At 45.0% G+C, this 24,040-nt stretch overlaps 2 protein-coding genes across 2 annotated transcripts; both read right to left on the bottom strand.

Annotated features, from left to right (window-relative positions):
• Positions 1 to 16,267: 16,267 nt before the first annotated feature.
• Positions 16,268 to 19,635, bottom strand: ptrh1 (peptidyl-tRNA hydrolase 1 homolog). The gene is made up of 5 exons (XM_079270256.1): positions 18,998 to 19,635; positions 18,165 to 18,372; positions 17,873 to 17,972; positions 17,149 to 17,194; positions 16,268 to 16,928 (listed from the first exon to the last, which is right to left on the bottom strand). The coding sequence occupies exons 1-5, from the start codon at positions 19,190 to 19,192 to the stop codon at positions 16,659 to 16,661; spliced, it is 819 nt and encodes a 272-aa protein (XP_079126382.1). The 5' UTR covers positions 19,193 to 19,635; the 3' UTR covers positions 16,268 to 16,658.
• Positions 19,636 to 20,545: 910 nt separating this feature from the next.
• On the bottom strand, positions 20,546 to 22,494 carry LOC306778248 (natterin-3-like; the record flags this gene model as incomplete). The annotated part of the gene is made up of 2 exons (XM_079269692.1): positions 20,546 to 21,630; positions 22,380 to 22,494. The coding sequence occupies 2 exons, from the start codon at positions 22,492 to 22,494 to the stop codon at positions 20,546 to 20,548; spliced, it is 1,200 nt and encodes a 399-aa protein (XP_079125818.1).
• Positions 22,495 to 24,040: the final 1,546 nt, after the last annotated feature.

The raw sequence follows: 24,040 nt of genomic DNA, 5'->3' as shown, positions 1-24,040 counted from the left end.
TTAAAAGACTGAAAGAGAGAGGGGGGCGGGGGGGGGGGGGGGGGGGGACTCCCTCTGGAGGTAAGTCAGTGAGGAGGAACGTGAGCAGCAGCCAACTTCACTCGGGGGGAATTGAACTCGCAGCTTTTGTGCAGTCAATGCAGAGGGTCCCTGAAGGCATCGCCGGTACGCGTCGGGCTGAGAGCTCAGGAGAGTTTATTCCCGAGTCTGAACCAGGAGTCATGTGACACTCTACCTCAACTCCTCCTTTCCTCCATGAACTCTACAGTTAGTACTTTCATATGTCAGCTGCCATCACTTTATTTATTCAGTATTTATTCAGTATCTGCACTTCGCCCGCTGTGCCACCAGGGGGCAGTGACGACTTCCTTTAGCCAACCAGAGGACGAGGTGAAGCAGAGTTCACCTGCAGCTCCCTGCATTTCTATTCAGACGAGCTCTGTTAAACGATGTATTTAGTGTCTTTAATGTAGAATGTATTGTAAAGACGAGTCCTGTGTGTTTCAGCACAGAGAAAAGTGCACTTTACTCCTTCTGTGGAGGATAAAACACGGAGCTGCTGCACTAGAGTCTCACTCTGCCTTTCTCAAGGTTGTGTTGAGTCCAAACGAACGCTTTTAATTCTGAAATATTGCCACGAGTTTGAATTGTTTACAACTCACTGATGATTATAAGGATGTGATGTGTGCGTGAAGAGCTGCAGCAGCAAGTCGGACAATTAAAATGCACTGAAAATCAAACTTAATATAATTTACAGGTGCAGTACGAGAGAAGAAGTCTCTTCACTGTGCAGTCAGTGCTGCAGAAGAGAAGATGTATCAACTATTGAACATTTATTTTCCCTTTTTCCATCCAGCTATTGTTTTCAGTTATATTTTCTATTGTTTGTTTTGTATTAAATATCAGAGACTTGAACGTTGTACACAAAGAAGACTGTAAACTCCCACCAGACCCCGTGCTGACATGGTTTTTGGCAGAGAGCGCATCACTCTCAGGAGTATTTATAGGATTGCTCTGCCGTAGTTATATGAACCACTAAGTTTCCAGGTTGCAGCCGCTGAAGTGCCTGAGTGTCTGCTACTACAGTGTGATGACAAAATAAAATGGAAATGCTCAACAACACTGTTCTGTTGAAACAAAATGTCCATTAAATACAATACAACATGATTCCAGTGATTGATTGACTTCGCTTCATTGAAATGATCATTTTAAAGTAGTCTGACAGATTTTCATCATTGTTTGTTTCTGCTCACAGTAGATATTTACACAGCTAACAGACATATTTAGCATCCTGAACGAATGAAGCATTAGTTGCAGTTAAGTTGAGTGTGTTGCTTAGACAAAGATATCAAATATCAGTTTTGTTTGAAAACCAAGATGGCGACGGCCAAAAACCAAGATGGCGACGGCCAAAAACCAAGATGGCGACGGCCAAAAACCAAGATAGCGACGGCCAAAAACCAAGATGGCGACGGCCAAAAACCAAGATGGCGACGGACAAAAACCAAGATGGCGACTGCCAAAAACAAAGATGGCGACGGACAAAAAACAAGATGGCGACGGACAAAAAACAAGATGGCGACGGACAAAAAACAAGATGGCGACGACCAAAATGTCAAACTCAAGGTTTCAAAACTTCAGTCCACAAACCAACGGGTGACGTCACGGTGACTACGTCCTATGCAGTCTATGATGAGTCGTAGAACATCTGAACACACTCCGTCATTTCAAAGCTTGACCACCGACCTGACGTTTGGTGTATCTTCAGGTCTTAAAAGCGACTGATGCCTGAGAGCTGGTGTAGTATCCTCTCCTCCAGCTGCCACTGATGGAGGACGAGTGGAGCTGCTGTTTGTCAGCTCTGAACAGGAAGCAGAGGTTGAGATGTGATCTCTGACAGAGACACAGCTTCACTATCTCCTTCAGCAGGAAATTGATCACTGAACAGGTGTCAGAGGTCTTTAGTATTCTGTGTGTGTGTGTGTGTGTGTGTGTGTGTGTGTGTATGTGTGTGTGTGTGTGTGTGTGTGTCCACGGAACTTCACGTACAATCTCACTGGATTGTAAAATGCTGATCATATAACAGCAGCTTCAGTGTGTTTCCCATCATCTCTTTGCTCCTCTTCTAAACACTTTAAAGCTCTGTTGCTCAACATCAGACCCGTTTCATCCACGACAGTAAAAAACGTCCAAAACGTCACCAGCAGCTGCTCGACTGAACCCGTCGACTCGCTACCTGCTGGAAGGTGACGTCCTCCGACCGCATCCCGTCTCCGCCCCAATATATGTGCCACATCTCTCCACGATCCTGCCGTGATGACTTCATTACCCCCCCCCCCCCCCAACCCCCCAACCCCCAACCCCCCTCTTCACCCCAGCTGCTTGTATCGCCGTCTCCATCCTCCTGGACAATGACACACACACACACACACACACACACACACACACACACCCCTCTTATGACCTCTGAGCTTGTTTTCACACGCTTCCTGCAGCAGAGCAGCTGGACCAGCTTCTCTTCTCTGCTATTGGACGGAAATCAGAGAGGACGGTAAAGGGAGGACAGAAGAAGAAGACACTTTATTTCTCTTATTTCACTTTCACCCCCCCCCCAAATCGGGGGTAAAAACTTTAAAGCCACTTTCACCTCCTCACCCCCCCTTCCAGCCCTCACTTCTTTCCTCCCCTCCAACAGGGGGTTAACGGGGGGGGGGGGGGGGACAATGGGACGCTGCTCCTCCCCTCCTTCTCCATCCCACCTCCACATCTGAGAGTGCCCCTCGGTCTCCTCATTCTTCTCCCTAACCGCTCCATTATTGGGCCTCTTTCACTTGTAAATGTGGCAGCGATACTTCTGATGGGTCTTTTATGCACACGGCCGGGGTCAGGAGAGGAAGGGGGGGGGGGGGGGGTCAGGGTTGAGGGGTGAGGAGAGGGGGTTGGTTTAGGGAGTCTTGTGCTGTTTTTTTTTTCTTCTTTTCGCAGGCCGTGTGAGGGGACAATTGTGACAAAGAGTTAAATCCTTTTTTGTGTGTGCAGTCATTTGGGACGGGCCCAGCTCTCGCCCCGCATTCCTGCAGCCGCCCCCCCCCCCCCCCCCCCCGCCCCCGAAAAGAACCATGGTCATCTGGTCGAAAACAAAAGTGAAGAGTATATCTGAGTTTATTTATTCTTTGAAATGCTGAAGTTCAGATTCCCTCGTGTTCGTTTCTGTGATGTTGCCCTGCGTTCGTTGCCCTGCGTTCGTTGCCCTGCGTTCGTTGCCCTGCGTTAGTTGCCCTGCGTTCGTTGCACTGCGTTCGTTGCACTGCGTTAGTTGCCCTGCGTTCGTTGCCCTGCGTTAGTTGCCCTGCGTTCGTTGCACTGCGTTCGTTGCACTGCGTTCGTTGCCCTGCGTTCGTTGCCCTGCGTTAGTTGCCCTGCGTTCGTTGCCCTGCGTTCGTTGCCCTGCGTTCGTTGCACTGCGTTCGTTGCCCTGCGTTCGTTGCCCTGCGTTCGTTGCCCTGCGTTCGTTGCACTGCGTTCGTTGCCCTGCGTTCGTTGCCCTGCGTTCGTTGCACTGCGTTCGTTGCACTGCGTTCGTTGCCCTGCGTTCGTTGCCCTGCGTTAGTTGCCCTGCGTTCGTTGCCCTGCGTTCGTTGCCCTGCGTTAGTTGCACTGCGTTAGTTGCACTGCGTTCGCTGCCCTGCGCTCGTTGCTCGTGTTGTCGCTGAGTGGCCTCCTGACCGATGTTCTGTGGGATTATCTGTTATTTTAGCTCCTGTTCTGACCTCTAACACACACACACACACACACACACACACACACACACACACACACTCACACACACACACACACACACACACACACACACACACACACACACACAGAGGGGTGGTCTCAGTGGCAATCGAGTCTCCAGGACAACAGGTGGACAAAGGGGACGCGGGGGGGGAATGTGAGGCGAGAAAGAGGGAGCTTGAGTGAGGGGGGGTGAGGGCTAATGGGAGATGATGAGATGGTGTGTGTGTGTGTGTGTGTGGGGGGGGTGCTGACCTTGGCCTCGGTGCCGTGGTCAGATGGGGCGCGAAGGCCACCGGCCGTGAAGGAGGAGGACGAGGAGCGAGGGGAGGATGAAGGCTGTGACACCTCTCGCTCTCTTCAAAAACATTTGATTAATGGCTAAACACACACACACACACACACACACACACTGACCCCTCTGAGCACCGCTGCTCAAACAAGCGGCCCCGGGTCTTTGGTGTCGTGGTCACTTTCCCAACACTTGTGATTGATGAGCGATTCCTTTCCCACCACACATGATGGTAATAACGCTGAACGAGGAGAAAGAGCTGCAGCTGCTCGGCCGAGCGGCCGCATCACAACCTCAGTGCTCACTTTAAAAAGATAGATCTCTCACCTTGACTTGTGTGCACATGTTGCATGTCGTCTTTGTCACCTGCCTCGGGTGCTAAGGACTTAAATTAGCATTCTTGCTGACGCCGGCATGTTTACACGTTGTATTTTGTCCTGAGGTTCGTTCGCCTGCTCTGTCTCTATCAAATCAACACATGAATAAATATAATCAACATGTTTCTACGTGCAGGGATTACGTCTTCAGGCCTCTACACATCGACGAAATTACAACACGGAAATGCTCAATACTCTCCCGGGGAGCAGTTTTGGTTTGATCCACTTCAGCTGTCTTTACTTCCTGGTTCATGATTATATTGAAAACATTCAGAATGACTTCTCAGGATATCCATGAATTACGGCGCGTTATCTTTCGTAGGTTTCGCTACAGATGCTGGATGAGAGCAGCCTGAACATCTCTGATAAGATTCGCCTGTTGGGGTCAAACGGCCGTCGTGTAAACTTTGCTCATGTGACATCTGACCATTTGCACTAAACGCGTTTCTACATCTGCTTCCTGCTTCCCTGTGCGACTGTTTGATCTGCGCTTCGTGAGCCTGCTGCAGACGGACCGACCTCATTTGCATAAAGTTTAGTTTGAGCCGAGATTATTGCAAAGTCAGAGGCGGTGAACCGTTGTGTCGACTCGTCGTATCGGCCATGAGACGTCTCTCTGTGTCTCTCTGTGTCTCTCTGTGTCTCTCCGGAGACGATGAAGAGAATCTGATGCGTCTCCACCTCCAGACATTGTTGACCTCAGGTTGACCTGTTTAGCTGCACACGGGTCAGTGTTAGCTGTTGTGCTCATGACTTTAGGAAACATAACACTGCAAACTCAGCGTCTGTGTGGAAGGAAAGGGATCTAAACATGTTGCTGCCAATGCAGTCTTTCCTCTCAAACTCGATGTTGATGTTTATTTGGCGTCTGAACGACGGAGACGACCAGCGACGTGTCGTCCTTCTGACCGGGGCGGCCCGGTGCCTGAAATCAGCAGAAGCAGACGATTGGCCGGCGGGGAGGAGGAGGCGGTGATGTCAGAGCGCCCCGGTGCTGAACAGTGGTGCAGTGTGTGTGTGTGTGTGTGTGTGTGTGTGTGTGTGTGTGTGTGTGTGGAGGTTGGAGTAAACCCATTTCAGTCTAGCTCACACTCGATGGCGAGTCGCCTCCTCCAACAGTTCATGTCAACATTGTGGAGGATGCACATGAGTTCTGTCAACACACACACACACACACACACACACACACACACACACACACACGGCGTCATCGCTCGTCACTAATCGAGACGCCGCGCCGCTTCGTGGAGTCAGGAGGTCATTTTCCAGCTACAGACTTTCGTGTACGTTTCCTGTGAGATGCTGTTGTGTGTGTGTGTGTGTGTGTGTGTGTGTGTGTGTGTGTGTGTGTGTGTGTGTGTGTGTGTGTGTGTGTGTGTGTGTGTGTGTGATGGTAAAGGAGGGAGGGAGGGATGCTGGGAAGGTCGTGATGTGACGTCACCTGTGATGCTCCCACACCCCCTCCTCCTCCTCCTCCTCCTCCTCCTCCTCCTCACTCCGCCCACATCCGGTTCCCTTCATGTCCATCTCCATCCTCCCTCTTTTTGTTCTGCGACAGTGTGTGTCTGCGCGTGTCACAGTGTCACGTGACTGTGGAGGTGGTGGTGGTGGGTGGGAGGAGGAGGAGGAGGAGGAGAAGGAGGAGGAGGAGGAGGAGGAGGAGAAGGAGGAGGAGGAGGAAGCGAGTGACCCGGAGCAGAACACAGCAGGACGAGAGCTGCTCGAACGGCGTCCAACATGGAGGCCGAAACAGGAAGAGGAAACCGTGTTTTTGAACGATTTTAACGGTGTTGACCCCCCCACCCATCCTCCCCCCCTCTCCCCCCCCTCTCCCCCCTCTCCCCCCCTCTCCCCCCTCTCCTCAATAGACACATTAACCTCTGACAAAAACATGCAGATGAAGACAGAGACACATCAGAGCTTCTCTTTTGAGACACGCAGGCTGTGGAAACGTTCATAAACGCGTCAAATGTGACTGAACACGAAGAAAGTCTCGTGATTTCATGAGAAGTCAGATTCATAAAGCGACAGAAGAAGAAGAGGAGGAAGAGGAAGTATGATGTCCAAAGCTACAAGAAAACCAGCAGGAGGCCCGTCGATCCGTCTGAAGCTGGTCAGCAGAGGTTAAACGGCCGTAATGACCTCTGTGATCATTACGCGCTCTGCTAATCGTTTCCTCAACATATCTCTGTCATCAATATCGCTGCCGATACCGATCGCTTCCTCTCTGAGGCGCTCAGCTGCTGGTGCACCTGAAGAAGTGGCCTCGGACACATGTGAACCCTGATGAAGTCATTGGCTCTCTTTTGACAGAAAAATTCACATAAAATCACATCTTTTGCTTTTGAAATATACATTTTTGAGTCTTTACATCAAATCTTTAAAATAAAAAGAGTGCAATTGTTTTTTTTTTTGTATTTCTCTTCATCACAGCAAATGATGAAGACCTCAGTGTTTTATGAGGCTGAAATAAAGGTTTGAGTGAATAAAGATTGTTATGCAATAAGACAATGGTTCCCAACCTCTGGGTCAGGACCCTCAGAAGGAGACACAGGATACTTCTGAGGGGTCGCAAGACGCTGAACAGAAAAACTGTTTCTTCACTAAATTCCGTGTTTTTTTTCAGACTTTCAGAACATTTTTCTGGTGAGTTACTGAACATTTTCAACTTCCAGGCCTCTTAAAAAATCAAATGAATGAAAGAACGAGTGATGAGCAGATATATGACTTTGTTTCAGTCTTTTCTTTAAGCTTGTTGCTGATTTGATGTGTTTTTTTTCCTGCAGTATAATAACAAAGGTTCAATTGATAAAAACATGGAAACCACTCCAATGAGAGATATGAAGCTCAGCCACATATTCACATTCATATTTGGTCATAATTCCTTAAATTGAAACTTAATTTGTATTTTGTGTGTGAAAACTCTTCTTCTCTGGATGTCTGGACTCAGACAGAGCTGTGTGAAGGAGTGAAGGACCAGACTTCAGTCCGAATTCTTTTTGGGACAATTTCCTCTTTTGAATTATTGATTCTTTTGTGAAATGAAAACATATTTTTTACATTTCCAGCTCTCCTGTGAACTCAAAGTGATCTGATGGTCTCCTCTCTGGCCCAGTCACGATGAGGCGTTCAGGGACACTCGGTCAGCAGACGACCCGTGTGTGTTCCTCTCTCCCCATCTTGGGTGGTGTTTGGAGTGTTTTTAATCCGCTGAGCTGCTCTGCTCCTCTGGGCTACGCTGAGGACGGATTACAGCAGCAAATTAGCCGGCGGGGGAGACGCATCCGAGCCGAGGTGATGCTGCGGTGTGGAAATCAAACACACCCTGTCTGAAGAACTCAAGGAGGCCAAAGTCAAACTGCGGGCTCGGTTCACTCTGCTGCTGAGAGCCTTCACATGTCGCCATCATTCAAGCCAAGACACAAGACATTTCATATCTTCAGCTCAACGTTTACCTCAAAGATGAGACGAATTTAAATGAATAAATAAATCTAATTCAAAGAAAAAAATCACCAAGAAGTGAATTTTAATATGACACCTTATTGAAATGGTTGAACTCGTTGAAGATATTTTAAAATATTAATCAGATTGTAATTATCAGGTTTTTTTCATTTTCTAGACTGAAATTAATTGTTACTTAACGGAGCAGTTAATCAAAAAGAAATAAAACTAAAAAGATCTCACATCTTTTGATTTCTGATGATTCATTTCAGAAGTCACGTGACCGAAACTCCAAAAAACACCAAACATAAATCCTGTTCGACCACAAAGAGAAAACATTTCTTATATAAAAAACAAATTCATAATAATTGAGTTATTTTCAAGCAATTAATCTTCGTCACTATTAAATAAGATTTAAATGAAAACAATAAACCTTTCAAGACATCTGCATGCACGTGAGATCAAATGATCAGGAAAGATGAACTTAAAAAAACACAAGGAACACAAATGAGATGTGATGCCTCCGATGATCATTCATTCTTTATTATTCACCAACAGCAGCATCAGGACACGCGGACTCCTCTCCATCAGCATCTTTCTCTCCATCAAAGGGATGAAAGGCTCGGAGAGAAAGAAAGGTCACGGTTTGTTAAACAAAATTAAAATGATACATTCCTGCAGAATTATGCTAATTATAATCCCCCAAAACGCCAACAAAAGGCGGCAACAAAAGCTCACCAGTGGAGCGACAATAAACCTTCTACTGCAGGAAAAAGTGGGAATAAAGAGAGAAGCTGCGGATATTAGTTTCACTCCAACAACTCGGGAAAAACGTCCCGCGTGTAAAGTACGGAATTATCACTCTTTATTTATCAGTGTTATTTTTGGCCTGCAACGAAATGCGATGAACTCTGATTCAGTTCATCCGTCAAATGAGCACAAATAACCCGTTATTAAAATGAAAGTTCATGCAGCAAGAAGGAAGCCTGCAACATATGTGAGAGGAATAAGATGATTATGTGCTTTAAGAGCAATGAATGGAATGAGCGACCCGCAGAGAATGAAGGCGAGAGGAGCAGCAGAGGAGCGTCCAGCAACAGATGCCCAGGCACAATTCTCGGGTTTGGATTTGAAATTTCACAAGAATTGCGTTTGGACAATCAGCAGCGAGAGCTCAGAGACACACCGCGTCTTCACAGCAGACATGCCGAGATGAAGGTACGTACAGAAACATATATATCTGTAACACAGTGTGGTAACAAGGAGCTCCTCCGTGGCTGAAGTCACAGTTCCACCATCAGAGGCCATATTATCCAATCACAGCTCAGCAGAGCTCTCCAAATGATGAGGGGAAAAACAGCAGCCGAGAAAAAAAGCAACAACACAGAAAATAACTTTGTGGAGAAGAAGAAGAAGAAGAAGAAGAAGAAGAAGAAGAAGAAGAAGAAGAAACAGGAATCCCGGGAATCAAAGCGGCTTTTTGTTTCTGCCCCAAAAACTCCTCTCCGCCATATCTGCACCTGTTAAGACGCATCTCTCTCCTCCATCCTTCCTTCCCCTTGTAGTCACCCCCCCCCCCCCCCCTAAAAAAACCTAAAAAAAAGAAAAATAAGCAACTACCATCTAGCAGCTCGTTGTAAGCTGCACAAAGCTGCAGAAAAGAAGAAGAATATGTCGGGAAATTGTGTTGCAGGTTGCGTGATGATGCTCTGCTGCTCCGCGTGTAGTTCCAGGAGCAGTCTGCTCCTCCAGCGGGAGGAAACAAGAGGATGACGACGGAGGAGGAAGGGGAAGCGGGCAGGGAGGCTGGAGGCTGCTTCTCCTCCTCCTGGATCCGGGATGGTCGCAGGGGAGGACGGGGTGCGAGCGGACTGCGAGCCGCCGGCACAAACAACCACCAACCGCCGCCGCCGGTGTCCTTCTGTGGCTCCGGGTCTCCTCCTCCTCCTCCTCTTCCTCCCTTCCTCCCTCACTGGCCGATTTTGGGGGGCTTTTTCTGGGGCTCCTCCAACAATAAGCCCGGTGCGTCCGTGTCACCGACAGAGAGAGAGCGAGAGAGAGAGAGAGAGAGAGAGCGAGTGGAGCCGGTCCGCTCTTGGTACTGAGATTTGAATAAACACACACATTCACACACACACACACACACCCACACACCCACACACACACACACACACACACACACACACACACACACACACACACACACACACACACACACACACACACACACACCGCGGGGGTTGATGATAAATGCCCATTGTGCCCGGGAGGAGGAGGAGGAGAAGAAGTAATGAATCTGCACTGAGAGAGAGCGAGAGAGAGAGAGAGAGAGAGAGAGAGAGAGAGAGAGAGAGAGAGAGAGAGAGAGAGAGAGAGACAGAGACAGAGACAGAGAGAGAGAGAGAGAGAGAGAGAGAGAGAGAGAGAGAGAGAGAGAGAGAGAGAGAGCAGCTGCGAGTGGAGGACCAGCAAACCTCTTAAAGACACAACGGTCTTCTTTTTCCTTCTCTCTCTCTCTTATTTTTTTATTTTTTTTCTTAATTTCTAATTACAATGAAAACACTGTTAACCCTCCTAAGCACTGTATTCTAACACGCACACACACACACGCACACACACACATTGAGTGCGGATGACGTGTCCTTTCTGCTGCTGTGGACAGTTGGAGGCTCCCTCACTGATGATGTGACGGTGAACAAACAAAAGGAACATTAAGTCCATTTAAAGTCAGACAAACGAGCAGAAGTGTGCGCGTCACGAGCAGCAGACATGAGTCTTATTTAGAGGAAAACGAAAGTTCAATTCATCTTCATGCTTTATGCTTAATTATTGTGCTTATTGTTCTTTAAGTTATTTCAATCTTGAAAGACTGAACTTTGTTTTAAGAAAGGACTCAATCACAAAATATTTATACATATTTTAAGTTTAGATTTGAATTATTTAGTAGAAAATATAATTTGTTACTCGAAAGCTCCAGAACAGCTGGACCTCAATGTGAGACTGTTTCTAACTAAATTAAAAGAAGATATTTATTTATTGAGCATGTATCATAAATTTACATTTGCATTAAAATGTATATTTCTCATGTGTACGATCAAAGACCTTATTTCCTTATGTTTTACAATAAATGACATAATCATTAAAGCTCATATTTCTAATCTTTTAACGAGATGAAGGAGAGTAAAGTGACCCACAGTCACCAATCAAGATCAATCAATCAGCCATATGTAATCAAACGTACATTATTTCTGTAGATAAAGTGAGGACATCAGCTTCTGCAGTATTTCACTCATTAGATCCTATTTTGAAAGTTATAGAAATAACACAATGTTACCACAAAATCTAAAATCTAAAATCAGTTCAGAGCAGGAAAAATAACGCAATAAAAGGTGCAAATCAAACAGTTAAAGGTTGTTGAAATGTGCATTTGTTTCTCTTTTAATGAAGCTAGGCTAACAGTTCCCCCCTGCTTCCAGTGTTTGTGCTAAGCTAGGCTAATCACGTCCTGGATGTTAACTACAAAAGACAATCAAAAAACACTTTTTATTGGTTAATTAGATGATCACAAATCTACCTGATCTATCAATCAAACACAAACCGAAGACAAAACATCATCAAAGCCTTTATCCTTTATTGATTATTAATCAATACTGATAGATGCAGATGAGACAGAAAGCTGTTCGTGACTAAGTTATGAACTCTGTCAAGCTGTCAGTGCTACATTACAGCGGAGCCCACACTGTCACTAAATGCACTTCCTAAAAAATATTTCCGAAGGGCGGGACTGAAAGGTCGATTGTGCACGAATATAACATTGTTTGTGCTACAATAGAAGCAACTCAAAATAGGAAATCTGCCAACAGATTAAATTGGATGATGAGAACAGCATTAAGCGACGATAATAAGAGTAAGGGTACTCATGAGGACCAAAAATCACAAGAGCCCATCTCGGTGTGAAAGTAGGTTTTATTTGTTTGTCAAACTACTCAAATATTTCCGTCACTTTTCGTTTGAACAAAACAACATGAAAGTCTTTGACGAGAGACTTTCTCAAAGTGCTGTTTCCCTAATTTATATAATTGATCACGTCTCGCACGAATACATTTTACCAGACTTTTCGTGTCATGTGACCCCTCAGAACGGGCTCAGTTATAGGATTAGACAACACAACTACTGTAGTTAGGCTTAGACAACACAACTACTGTAGTTAGGCTTAGACAACACAACTACTGTAGTTAGGCTTAGACAACACAACTACTGTAGTTAGGCTTAGACAACACAACTACTGTAGTTAGGTTCAGACAACACAACTACTGTAGTTAGGTTCAGACAACACAACTATTGTAGTTAGGTTTAGACAACACAACTACTGTAGTTAGGTTTAGACAACACAACTACTGTAGTTAGGTTTAGACAACACAACTACTGTAGTTAGGTTCAGACAACACAACTACTGTAGTTAGGTTCAGACAACACAACTACTGTAGTTAGGTTCAGACAACACAACTACTGTAGTTAGGTTCAGACAACACAACTACTGTAGTTAGGTTCAGACAACACAACTACTGTAGTTAGGCTTAGACAACACAACTACTGTAGTTAGGATTAGACAACACAACTACTGTAGTTAGGTTCAGACAACACAACTACTGTAGTTAGGTTTAGACAACACAACTACTGTAGTTAGGTTTCGACAACACAACTACTGTAGTTAGGTTCAGACAACACAACTACTGTAGTTAGGTTCAGACAACACAACTCCTGTAGTTAGGTTCAGACAACACAACTACTGTAGTTAGGTTTAGACAACACAACTACAGTAGTTAGGCTTAGACAACACAACTACTGTAGTTAGGCCTAGACAACACAACTACTGTAGTTAGGCTTAGACAACACAATTACTGTAGTTAGGTTTAGACAGCACAACTACTGTAGTTAGGCTTAGACAACACAACTACTGTAGTTAGGCTTAGACAACACAACTACTGTAGTTAGGCTTAGACAACACAATTACTGTAGTTAGGTTTAGACAGCACAACTACTGTAGTTAGGCCTAGACAACACAACTACTTCGTAAAGTTTAGGAAAGGAAACTACTTTGTTAGGTTTAGACAACACGGGCTAATACTTAATCATGAACAAGGAAGTATTAAGACTGCAAATATGATATTATATCCAGGACACCGCTGTTCGTTCCCCGTGTAAAATGAGAACTCAACGTTGATTTGCGTAGAAAAAAACGCACGAAAAATGATGAGTAACTCGTAAAGTAAGATGTCATACGTATCGTATGTTATCCTACATAAAGGGTTAACTACTTCCTGCATCGGAGATGGATGGAAAACGTGAGGCGTGGAGATGCTGAGCAACGTTAAAAGCATAAATATATCTAAATTATGAGAACATAACTCTTGTAATAACACTTGTGATTTTGGGTATGAAACAATGAAACAATGATTAGAATGTATCTGTGTTGGCTTCTCAAACTGACATCACACGGTGATAACCCAGCATGAGAATCTCTTTGCTGTACAGAACCATCATCTTAGAGTCGAGTGTAAACAGTTAGACAAGGGTTAAAGGATAAATTACCCAGCAGGCTTTGCCTTCAGGGCGATGGCGGACCCTTCCCTCTGCCCTGCTCGGCTGTGTGCTCGTGAGCTAACGTTTCCGTTGCTGGGAACACGTTGCACGTTTGGATGCTCATTTGCCTCTTAAAGGCCCCGCTGCTGCCTTTTCACGGCCCTGTAAGAATAATTTAGTGCAGGAGGCCCGAGATCACTGAGCTTATGGCTGTGAAAGGGGAGAAGGGACGCGTTATTAATGCTTGCTCATCGGGAAGAGACGCATGAGAAGAAGGATCCTGGATTCGCTGAAACACACCAGCTCTGCAGTGGGAAACCATGACGGCTTCAGAAAAACATAGAGGACAGTGTGGTGATACTGAAGGACACTACGGTCCCTACGGGGACATTCCAGTAATACAGCAGGAGATCAAAGGCATTAAGGTCACTGCAAAGAGCTGCTCAGGCCTTATATTAATATTAAAGGGACATCATGAGCGTTTATATCTGAAGACTAACGGGGATCAAAATAACATGAAGCACGCTCAGGTCACTGTTCTGGGCTGTAGAGACACATGAGTCAATGTCAGGAATATTATATATATGCATTTACATATTACCTTATTTCCACCTGCAAGAGATCACAATCAGAGGACAACATACATCATTTAAAAGGGACTGAAAGCACAATATGCTGTAAAACAACACAAATACATGCTATTAAAAACCACTATTATTAATAGATATGGGGACACTCTGTAGTGTTGCACTTCCATAAAGTTGAGGGACACAAAGCAGAAAAAGCCGAGAGATCCTGACTCATTTTCAAATGTATATTTTAATATTTCCCATCCATATATCTATATATAGATATATATAAATATATATATCTACATATATATATTTATATATATGAATAGTCACAGCCCTACCGCCCGCTAAACATGCCGTCATGTGATGTGTGTTTTTAACTGATGGTGTTTAAATGTGTAAGATCTGGCCAGGTTACCGCGTTGACGTTATGTCTTCTTTGATTCTGCCGTCGCCATGTTCACCAATGAACGGAAGTGATCATATCTGGACTGAGGAGGAGTGACGTAGAGATGCTCATAGAGACCTGTCAATCACAGTAGCCCCGCCCTAAAGCATCCCCTGCTTTATGGTCTGTGTGACTCTAAATGGAGCATAATGTACTAAATGAACATCATGCTGTATTGAAGAAGACTTGAAACTAGAGATTGAGACATAAACTCATGTTTACAATGTTTACTGAGGTAATAAATCAAGAGAGAAGTAGAGTCATTTTCTCATAGACTTCTATACAACCAGAGGAGTCGCCCCCTGGTGGACACTAGAGAGAATGCAGCTTTAATTGGAGCAGAAGCCAGTCGGATGTTGTCAGTCGGGACCATGAATGTCTGAACCACATTTTGTTTGTTAGATGTTGAGATATTTCAGTCGGAGAACTGACCAACATCACGACATGGAGATCACTGGAGCAGCGCCGCCATCGTGGCTTAAAAATACCGATCAGAGCTGTAGGAGTGTGAATGTGTGTATGCTCTTCATCATCCTCCCCATCATCAGTGGGCTTGTTTTGTGTTTCTGCAGAGTTAGCTCCACTGTGGGAAGACCCCCCACCAGGCCACTGTTGGCCCAGCTACGCCCGGCCATAGTGCGTGGCGGTGGGGGGGGGGGGGGGGGGGGGGGGTCCCATTCCTGAATAAATTTTAGGGTCCAGGTGTCCAGCCCCACTGCTGACCTCTGACCTCCTGCAGAAGAAAAGTTATTGAAAGCCGTCGGTGAAGCTTGCTGACCAGCGAGGAGGGCTGGGAAAGTGGCCCGATGGAGGCTCAACGGGGGGGGGGGGCCTCCTCCTCCTCCTCATGTCCACAAGTGTGTCCCTGCAGCCATTGTGACTCTGAGCTGCAGCGGGACAGAAGGCCTCAAACAAACCGGGTCTCAACAATGTTCGGCCCCTTTTGTTTCTCGCCTGCCTTTCTTCCTCAGCCCTCCGTCGCAATCTACCGGCCTCCTTTGTATTGATTCCCCTCATTCAGCCGCCTCTTCTCCACTCTGTTATATGCCCCCACACACACACACACACACACACACACACACACACACACACACACACACACACACACACACACACACACACACACACCTCCTCCGGCATTCTCTGCTGTGTGAGAGAATGCATTGCGCCTCTTGACTGGATGCAACTCATTAAAGTCGCCTAATTGATGAAGAGTGTAATTAGTGTGACAATCGGGAAAAGGAGGCGGGGGGGGGCGGGATCAATATGGTTGGTTTTTCTTTTTAGCCAAAAGACTCAGAAGATGGAAGAGAGCAGGATGTGAGGGGGCCAAAAGAGGAGAAATTGAGCGTTTTGTTGTTTTCCTTCCCGTTTGACTCTCGAGCTGCATCACTTGAGTCTGTTCACTCAAACTTCCTCCACACTCTCTGCTCTGGTCTCTGGTCGTAAAGAGTTGTGTCTCCTGCTGGTACACATCACTGGGACTGTAGTTTGCTGCTGATGAATCCTCTGAAAGCAGCTGATCACAGATCAGTGTCGGCCACAGTGAAGAACCCAGGAACCAATCGTACGCTCGCACTTCCACCTTCTTTTAAACACAAGTAGTTTCCTGTGAAGCCGGAAGTTTATTTTGAAAAGACTGTATTCATGTGAGGAGCTGAAACTGACTCGTGTTGAGAAGTAACTTTTCTGGAAGACATCAGACGACACGTAACGGCTCCATAAAAAACAAATGGAAGTGACATTTTTACTTCTTTATTTACAGCAAGGCAGCAGTCCTTTACATTTATGATTTCAATCACAACAAATAATAATAATAATAAACCTGCATCAGTATGAGCTTCAAAATCCACACAGTGACAAACAACCACAGAGTTCATGAGCGATCTGACGTTTAAAAAAAGACAAATGAAGAGAAAAACTTCTGACAAAACATTTGTTTTCTGAAAGCTTGTCTGCATGTTTGTGAGTCATCAACGTCAGCCAACACTCAGACAAAAGCAGAAGGTAAGAGCACAGATGTGGGTGCAGCTGTGCTGCTAGAGGAGGTTGGAGCCGGTTCTTTGAGGTGAAACCTGGGCTCCGGTTGAAGGATCCGTCGTGTTGATCTGCAGAAACGTCTCCGTCTCAGAGATCGTCTCTGTGGACGTTCATGTTCTTGAGCCTCAGCTCTGAGCAGCAGCAGCAGCTGGAGATGAAGACGAAGAGCTCTTCGTCTCCTTCCCCCTCGGCGCCGCCGCTCGCCCGCCCCCTGCTGGTGAGGAGGGGGGCTGGGAGTCCCGCAGGGCGAGCTGGGAGAGGAGGAGGTCCACGCTCTGAGCCAGAACCGAGTCCAGAACCTTCTTCTCCTCCGAGGAGAACCGGCCCAGGACGTATCGCTCCACGGGCGTCTTCCCCGCCGGACGGCCGATCCCGACCCGGAGTCTGCACATCACCTGCGTCAGAGACCAGGATTCAATGGAAGACATTCTGCTGTTCAGTGCTTTTACATTTAAAAGGACAAAATCATTTCTTTGTCTTTTATTTCAGTGTTTTCAGCAGCAAACAAACGTAAAGTTAAATGTTAGTTTCTAGTTCTACTGTGAATATATATATATTTATTTAACTGCTGTCTGCCTGCATGTATCTCACACACTGAACATCAGAATCACTCACGTCCGTCTGGAGGCAGTCGACACACGAGCGCACTCCGTTGTGACCTCTGAGGAAGCAGAACGATGACGTCACTTTAGTGTCATCACACGTCACCACTTCTGCTTATTCTCTTTGTGTGTTATAATCCATTACAACCTTTATATAATGTCATGTAATCACTGTCATCATGCATTGTGATGTGATTAGGAGTTACTATAAGTGGTCGTGGTTTGCTTTAAGGAATACATATCTTTAAATATATGCAAGAAAATGAATTTTAAGCAAACAAAGACCACTTATAGTAACTTATAACAACACTATAATGCATCATAACTGATTTTAATGCATTATAGAAAGACTATAACTATCTGATTAATAAATATGATAAAATATATATGATAAATGATACACTATGATCTTTGCAAGAAGCAAGACAATAATAACTGAAAATATATATATATAAAGATTAAAAAAAATAAAAAACAAAAATAAATAAAAATAAATGAAATAAATGAAATAAATAAAATAAATAAAATAAATAAAATAAATGAAATAAATGAAATAAATGAAATAAATGAAATAAATGAAATAAATGAAATAAATGAAATAAATGAAATAAAAATAGTTGATGACTAATCGATTATTCATTGCAGCTCTACATTATTATGATTATTAAGTTTCCCCAGACGCTTGAACCGCAGCGTGGACGACCTGAGACGACAGAAACAGGAAACAGGAAACCCACCGGGCACTTCCTCCGTGTTTGATGACGACCTTCCCCAGAGGTTTGTCCAGCTCATCGTGGACCAGCACGATGTCTTCAGGCCTGATGCCGAATTTACCAGCTGGAGAGGACGAACACACACTTTAGAGTTTCTGTCCATCGACGAAATTGATTAAAACAAATAATTTTCATCAGCTTTGATTAAGATTCAGAGTTCAGGATATTAATAAAAAGATAAACACACACACGATGACCTCACACACACACACACACACACACACACGATGACGTCTCACACACACGATGACCTCACCGGCCTTGGCCACCGACACCCCGTTGAGGTTCATGAGCAGCTGTGGGCGGAGCAGCACCACGGGCGACACCACGATGACCTCACCGGACACGTGCTTGTCGCCGCGCCAACGGTCAGCCACGCCGAGGCGGGCGGCGAGCGCGGCGAGCACCGCCATGCCGACGCTGTGTCTGGTACCCTCCATCCCCGGGTTACCCAGCCCCACCACCTGTCACACACACACACACACACACATCTGATTTTATTTATTTTTAAATGTACGGCACTTTGAGCTACGTCTGTATGAAATGTGCAAATAAAGATTATTATTATTATTATATACAGTACAGCTACTGTTGAATTAAGTTTAATGAGATAATTAAGACATATCACAATAAAAGAGAGAAATGTATTCGTGCTGCTTCGATGCCAGATGTTCCTCTAATAGAAACAGAAGCAGATGTGCAGCCTCGTACTGATGGTACTGGTCCACAGACACTACAGGCCTCTGTGTGTTGGACTCTGTGGCTGCTGACACACTACAGACATTGTGTTGTGTCTCTACACACACACACACACACACACACACACACACACACACACACACACACACACACACACACACACACACACACACACACACACACACACACACACACACACACACAGCTTCATCTGTCTGGCTTCAACGGGACTCAGAGAGAAGTTAACACACAGAGGAGGTCAAATAAGTTAGGAACAGAGGATTCAACTTACATTTAGTCTGTCTTGTGTTTTCTCAGTTTGCATCAAATCTCTCTGATGTGAGCTTTTCATTGTATATATATATATAAATATATATTATATGTACTTACCAACCTTCTTCGTCCTTCTGTGTGTATTTCTGCTTCACCGCCCATCGCTGGTGTAAACAGCTTACTCAGCAGAACTCTGTTGATGAGTCTCGTTAAAAGTTTCCTCATTGTGACAAAGTTCAGCAGCTTCTTCAACAACAGCGACAAAACACGACAGAAACGCGTTAAAACGGAGACTTCTGTCGATCGGCTCATGAATAAGGACAGTCAGCTGTTTTCACCTGATGATGAAGCAACGTTTACTATCATTAAACCTTCATGATCATTCATTAAATACACTGATTTATGAATGGGATTCAATAGACTTGAACTTAAGATTTAGCTATGTGTATCTGTATCTTGCTGTGATCTATATTCATCTGTATTTTGCCTAATTTAATTTTCTGAAACTCCTTTTTTTACATTGTATTTGTGTCACAAGTGTGTGGAAGTAGCTTAGCTTAGCTAGCTTGCTAAGGTTAGCTTCCTGTAGCTCGTTGGCTAACTCAAGACAAGCGCAACACCAGCGGACACACATTAAGAAACAACCGCTAAATGCGTTAAAACCGGAGAGGCTGACAAACGAACTGATAACAAACAAGCTGAGAGTTTATGTTCAGCGCTGAGCTGTTCCCGGGTCTCATGTGAGGTCACATTAGCCGCTCGTCCTGTCGAGCCTCTCATGTAAGTCAACGAGAGCTGCAAAGACGTCATGGTACTTCCTCCTCTGTTGGCCTACAGCACCCCCTAGCGGGGGGACCGAGAATTACATCATAGATATGTTTCTTCAGAAGCAACATAAACGTTTTGATGCTTTTAATGGTTTTAAGTGAAGCACTTTGAATTGCCTTGCTGTTGAAATGTGCTATGTCAGGGTCTGTGTGTTCAACGACAAAGTAAAGTGTCAGTGTGGCAGCAACACCACACCTGTGATGTTCGTGGTGAAACACACCTGCAGCTAATCAGCAGTTCATCAAATCCCCTGCTGTAGTAGATCACTTTGGGACATTTAAAAGAACATTGCCAGAGTTTAGTGTGTTATGAGCAACTCATTTGCAATTAATTGGGCCTTGGTGGTGGCCTGGTCAATATACAAATATATGTATTTACTGTCTTAGTATTACTTATCCTGTCACTGAAGTGATGTATAGTACATCAAAATAAACCACTTTTAACCCCCAATATAACATATATATATATATGTATATATATATATATATATATAAATATATACATATATATATATATATACATATATATATATAGATATACAGGTTTGGTTTAATGAGAAATGTTGAGTGACTGATTTAAATAAATATTGTATATAAATAACCAATGGTTTTGTATTGTTTCTAATTTACTTTATTTCAATGTTGTTACAAAATATTGATGCCATATCTTCAGACACGGATTTAAAAAATAGTTCATCGTTGTAACTTGACAAGAAATACATTAAATAACTGAAAAATTACTTTCAATATTTTTCTCTCAAAGAATACAAAGAAACACCTTTACATTCATGATTGTATTTTATTTTGAAAACAGAGTTTTCCTTCACTTTTGAAGTCCTCAGTCTTGAGTTGGGGAGCAGGGGACGGCGTCCGTCACTGGCTGACACCTCTCCACCACGGCGTTGATCTCTCCGACGCTCACGCCGTCGTAGATGCCCGTGATGTACGTCCAGTGGGTGTCTCCGTTGTGGTTGGTCCTGCTCAGCCTGCCGGTGAACGGGATGTCGGCCGTCATCTTCCTGCCGTCCATCCTCACGGCGCACGAGTGGTTGGGCGGGACCAGCAGCTCCACGGAGACGGAGTGACCGATGGAGTCCACCACGCTGGTCCCCTCCGAGAAGGTCACCTTCTGCTCCTTGGTGAAGTCCACGGTCCCCGGGCCGAGGATGGGCACCTTGGCCTGCATGGTGGAGACGGAGCCGTTGCGGGTCTCTCTGCCGATGTCCCAGGTCTTCCCCACCGAGCTGGTCTTCTCCAGTGTCACCGTCTTCGCCACGGCTCTGCACTCCAGGTTGGTGACTTTGGCGAGCTGCAGGGCCTCGGGAGGATGGTGGAAGAGCTCCATCTGGTCGATGCCGTACACCACGTGAGAGATGTGCTGGCTGTAGCCGTCCCTGTTGATGGCCAGAACCTGGTACCTCTTGTACCAGTACTCATCGCCCTCCCAGGGGAGGAAGAAGGCCTCGTGTTGGCTCACCACTTTGCCGAGACCGTACTTGTTTTTGCCCACAAAGATGTCCGAGTCCCGGCAGGTTTTGACGGCGTAACCCGGGACCGACCCGTACGAGTCTTCAACCCACTCCAGGAACTCAAAGTGGTCCACGTTGACCAGCATTTCAAACTCGGAGGACGCGTACTCCTTGTCGGCGTACGGGTACCGGCAGAGGTTCCCTTTGCTGGGCGAGTAGAAGCCGGCCTCGCAGTTGACTTTGCACACGTAGTCGGTGCGTTGGGCGTAGCCGTTGAAGATGGCGACGGAGCCGTTTGGGAGGTGGCCGCTCCACGTCACCCACTTGAGGTTGGCGTGTTCACCGAACATGGGGGAGGAGTGAGAGGTCGTCTCGCTTTCTGGGATCTCTCTGAATTTAGGAGGTTGGATGACTTCCCTGGAAGGGACAACATCTTCCAGCGTGGGGTTCAGCTCTGGAAAGAAAGGAGGAGAAACTGGTTTTAGTATAAAACTGATTCTTTTCAGGAGACTACATTGACCAAAATACCTGCTTCTTGCGGATGTCTAGCGTCGATTTTCAAGGATGCGCACGACTGAGAGTTTGAGGGAATGCCTGATGCACGACATGCAGATGAAAGCAGGTACATCGTGAGTCAAAATGTCACGTTTCGGTCAGCCACTGTCATAAAGTGGCCTGTGTGTTGTTTGACAGCAGGATTACATGTTCTCATGAAGCTTGATGGAAAGGTGCAGGCTGGTCTCCTCCAGCGTTCGGAGATATTCCTACGAAAAAGAATGCGTCGTAATTCGTAGATGGGTCCAACAAAAAGCGATCTTTCAGCCTGTTTGTTCCCGCGAGAAGTCAACGATGATTTATTTGTCACGAAACTTGCATACTTTTCTTTGACTCAGTATATTTGTTGCCTCAACTTAACTGAGTTGTTTCCTGCGAGGACAGAAGTTCATTTTGAAAAGACTGCGTTCATGCGACGAAGAGAAATGATCACGTGTTGCTGGACTTTTGCAGGAACATCATTGGTGAGATGTCAGAGTCGTTGTGTGAGGCTACGTTGGCAGGTGAAGACAGGGGAAGAAGCCTTCACATTTCAGAGAGGATCCGACTCACCGGCGGATACACTTTGGTGAACACTGCGAGAGAGGACACTTGTTCCCTCTCGTTGTAAATATATCATGTTTCCAGTTCGTGCTCATGAAGACTCACGGCCGGGTCGCTCTCTCCCGTCCTGCAGCCGGGCCACGTAGAGCAGCGGGTCAGACTGCAGCGCTGGGCTGCAGAGCTGCAGCACCACCGAGACAACAGCCACACACCACCTCATCTAGACAACAACAACAACAACAACAACAACAACACGTCAGCATCCCGGGATTCAGTTTGACACTAAACTCATCAAACGTACCAAAGTAATGGCACACAGGGCGAGGGGTGCGTGGTCGCCTCCTCCTTTGGAAGCTGATCGACTCATTATGTTTACAACAATATTTGTGAAAAGAATAACGAAAGGGAGAAAAGTTAAAGTGTTCGTAATCTTGAGAAACGAACAAGAGGAGGATATAAAAGCTGAGCAGTTATTACAATGTAACAATTCATAAAGTTACTTTCCTGAGTTGTTTTGAAACTGTTTAACTGTTGAAACCTTTGAATACTTCTGAACACAGATGGTTGGCTTTTGGCACCAAAATACTTCATTCCGTTTATTTTTGTGAAAATATGATTTTGTTTTTTTATGTGAAGACCAATGGAGTTGATAGAAAAAAACCTTTGAGTTTGTGTGTTAATAGGAGGCGAAAAACGTGTTGAAAAATGTGTTTTATGTCAAAAAATGTAATTTAAGGTTGAGAGGTATGCTCCCAATCGTTCATAAAGTTTGACCCCAGTAATAATTAAATGCTAAAATGAGGATCATCTCAGTTACCAACATGCAGAATCATACAGAAAATGACTGAAAGAAAGAAATCTGAGCAGATGTGAATGAAATTGAATCTGTGACATCAGCAATAAATCAATAACTTTGTATCTTTACATGAAAGTAATATCGAGTACGAAGTTGCATTTTGTTCAAACGACTAGTTTTACTTAAATTACATGATGATATGATGCAGCACGTTTCATATATTTTGTTGAGCAGATCATGCAGGATATTTCTGATAACTGATACTATAAAACACATGATGCAAAGAATACATATTTAATAAAAATGACACATTGTATCGCTTCATGTAAAAGAATAAAAAGGCTCAGCGCCAAACAAGATGCATAATTTCGGCAAATATTACATTTTGAACAACTGGATGCCTATTCAAGTATTATTACTTCAATACAATATTAAAATATGACTGGAAACCTTCTCCAGCAACAACAAATAGTAAGAAGAAGGTTTTTTATGTTTCAGATTTGAATATCTTCGATTATTGTCAAATCTGATCGTCAATCAACGTCATGCACCGTAGGAAACATTCAGACAGAGAAATGTCTTCAATCAGACAGACGCGTTTACCTCGACAGCGTCCTCCTGCAGTGACGCCGCCGGCAGCAGGACGAGACTTTTAAAACCTCTCTGCTCAATTATTGCCGCAATAAAGCGGCGGGAGAGTTCAGGCTGTGCGGTTCGTGTCACAGACTCACGGGAGCTTCATGAAGCAACACATTCCCAGTTCACTTCAGACGACTCAAAGGTGTTTGCTTGTTCTCACTGAGAGCTGACCTCTGACCTTTAATGCTACAAATACTTACAAATATCTGTTTGTGTGTTTCTATTTGTATTTATGTGTTTAGTGTGTGACTGCTTGTATAGTTAGCCGTTATGGAATGTACTTTTCTATCTGAGGGTAACATATAGCGTGTAACATAATCTGAAAATAAAA

Source organism: Melanostigma gelatinosum, assembly GCF_949748355.1.
Source record: "Melanostigma gelatinosum genome assembly, chromosome: 6".
NCBI lineage: Eukaryota > Metazoa > Chordata > Actinopteri > Perciformes > Zoarcidae > Melanostigma > Melanostigma gelatinosum.
Note: the sequence above shows the minus strand (reverse complement) of the source record. Positions and strands in the feature narration are given on the sequence as shown.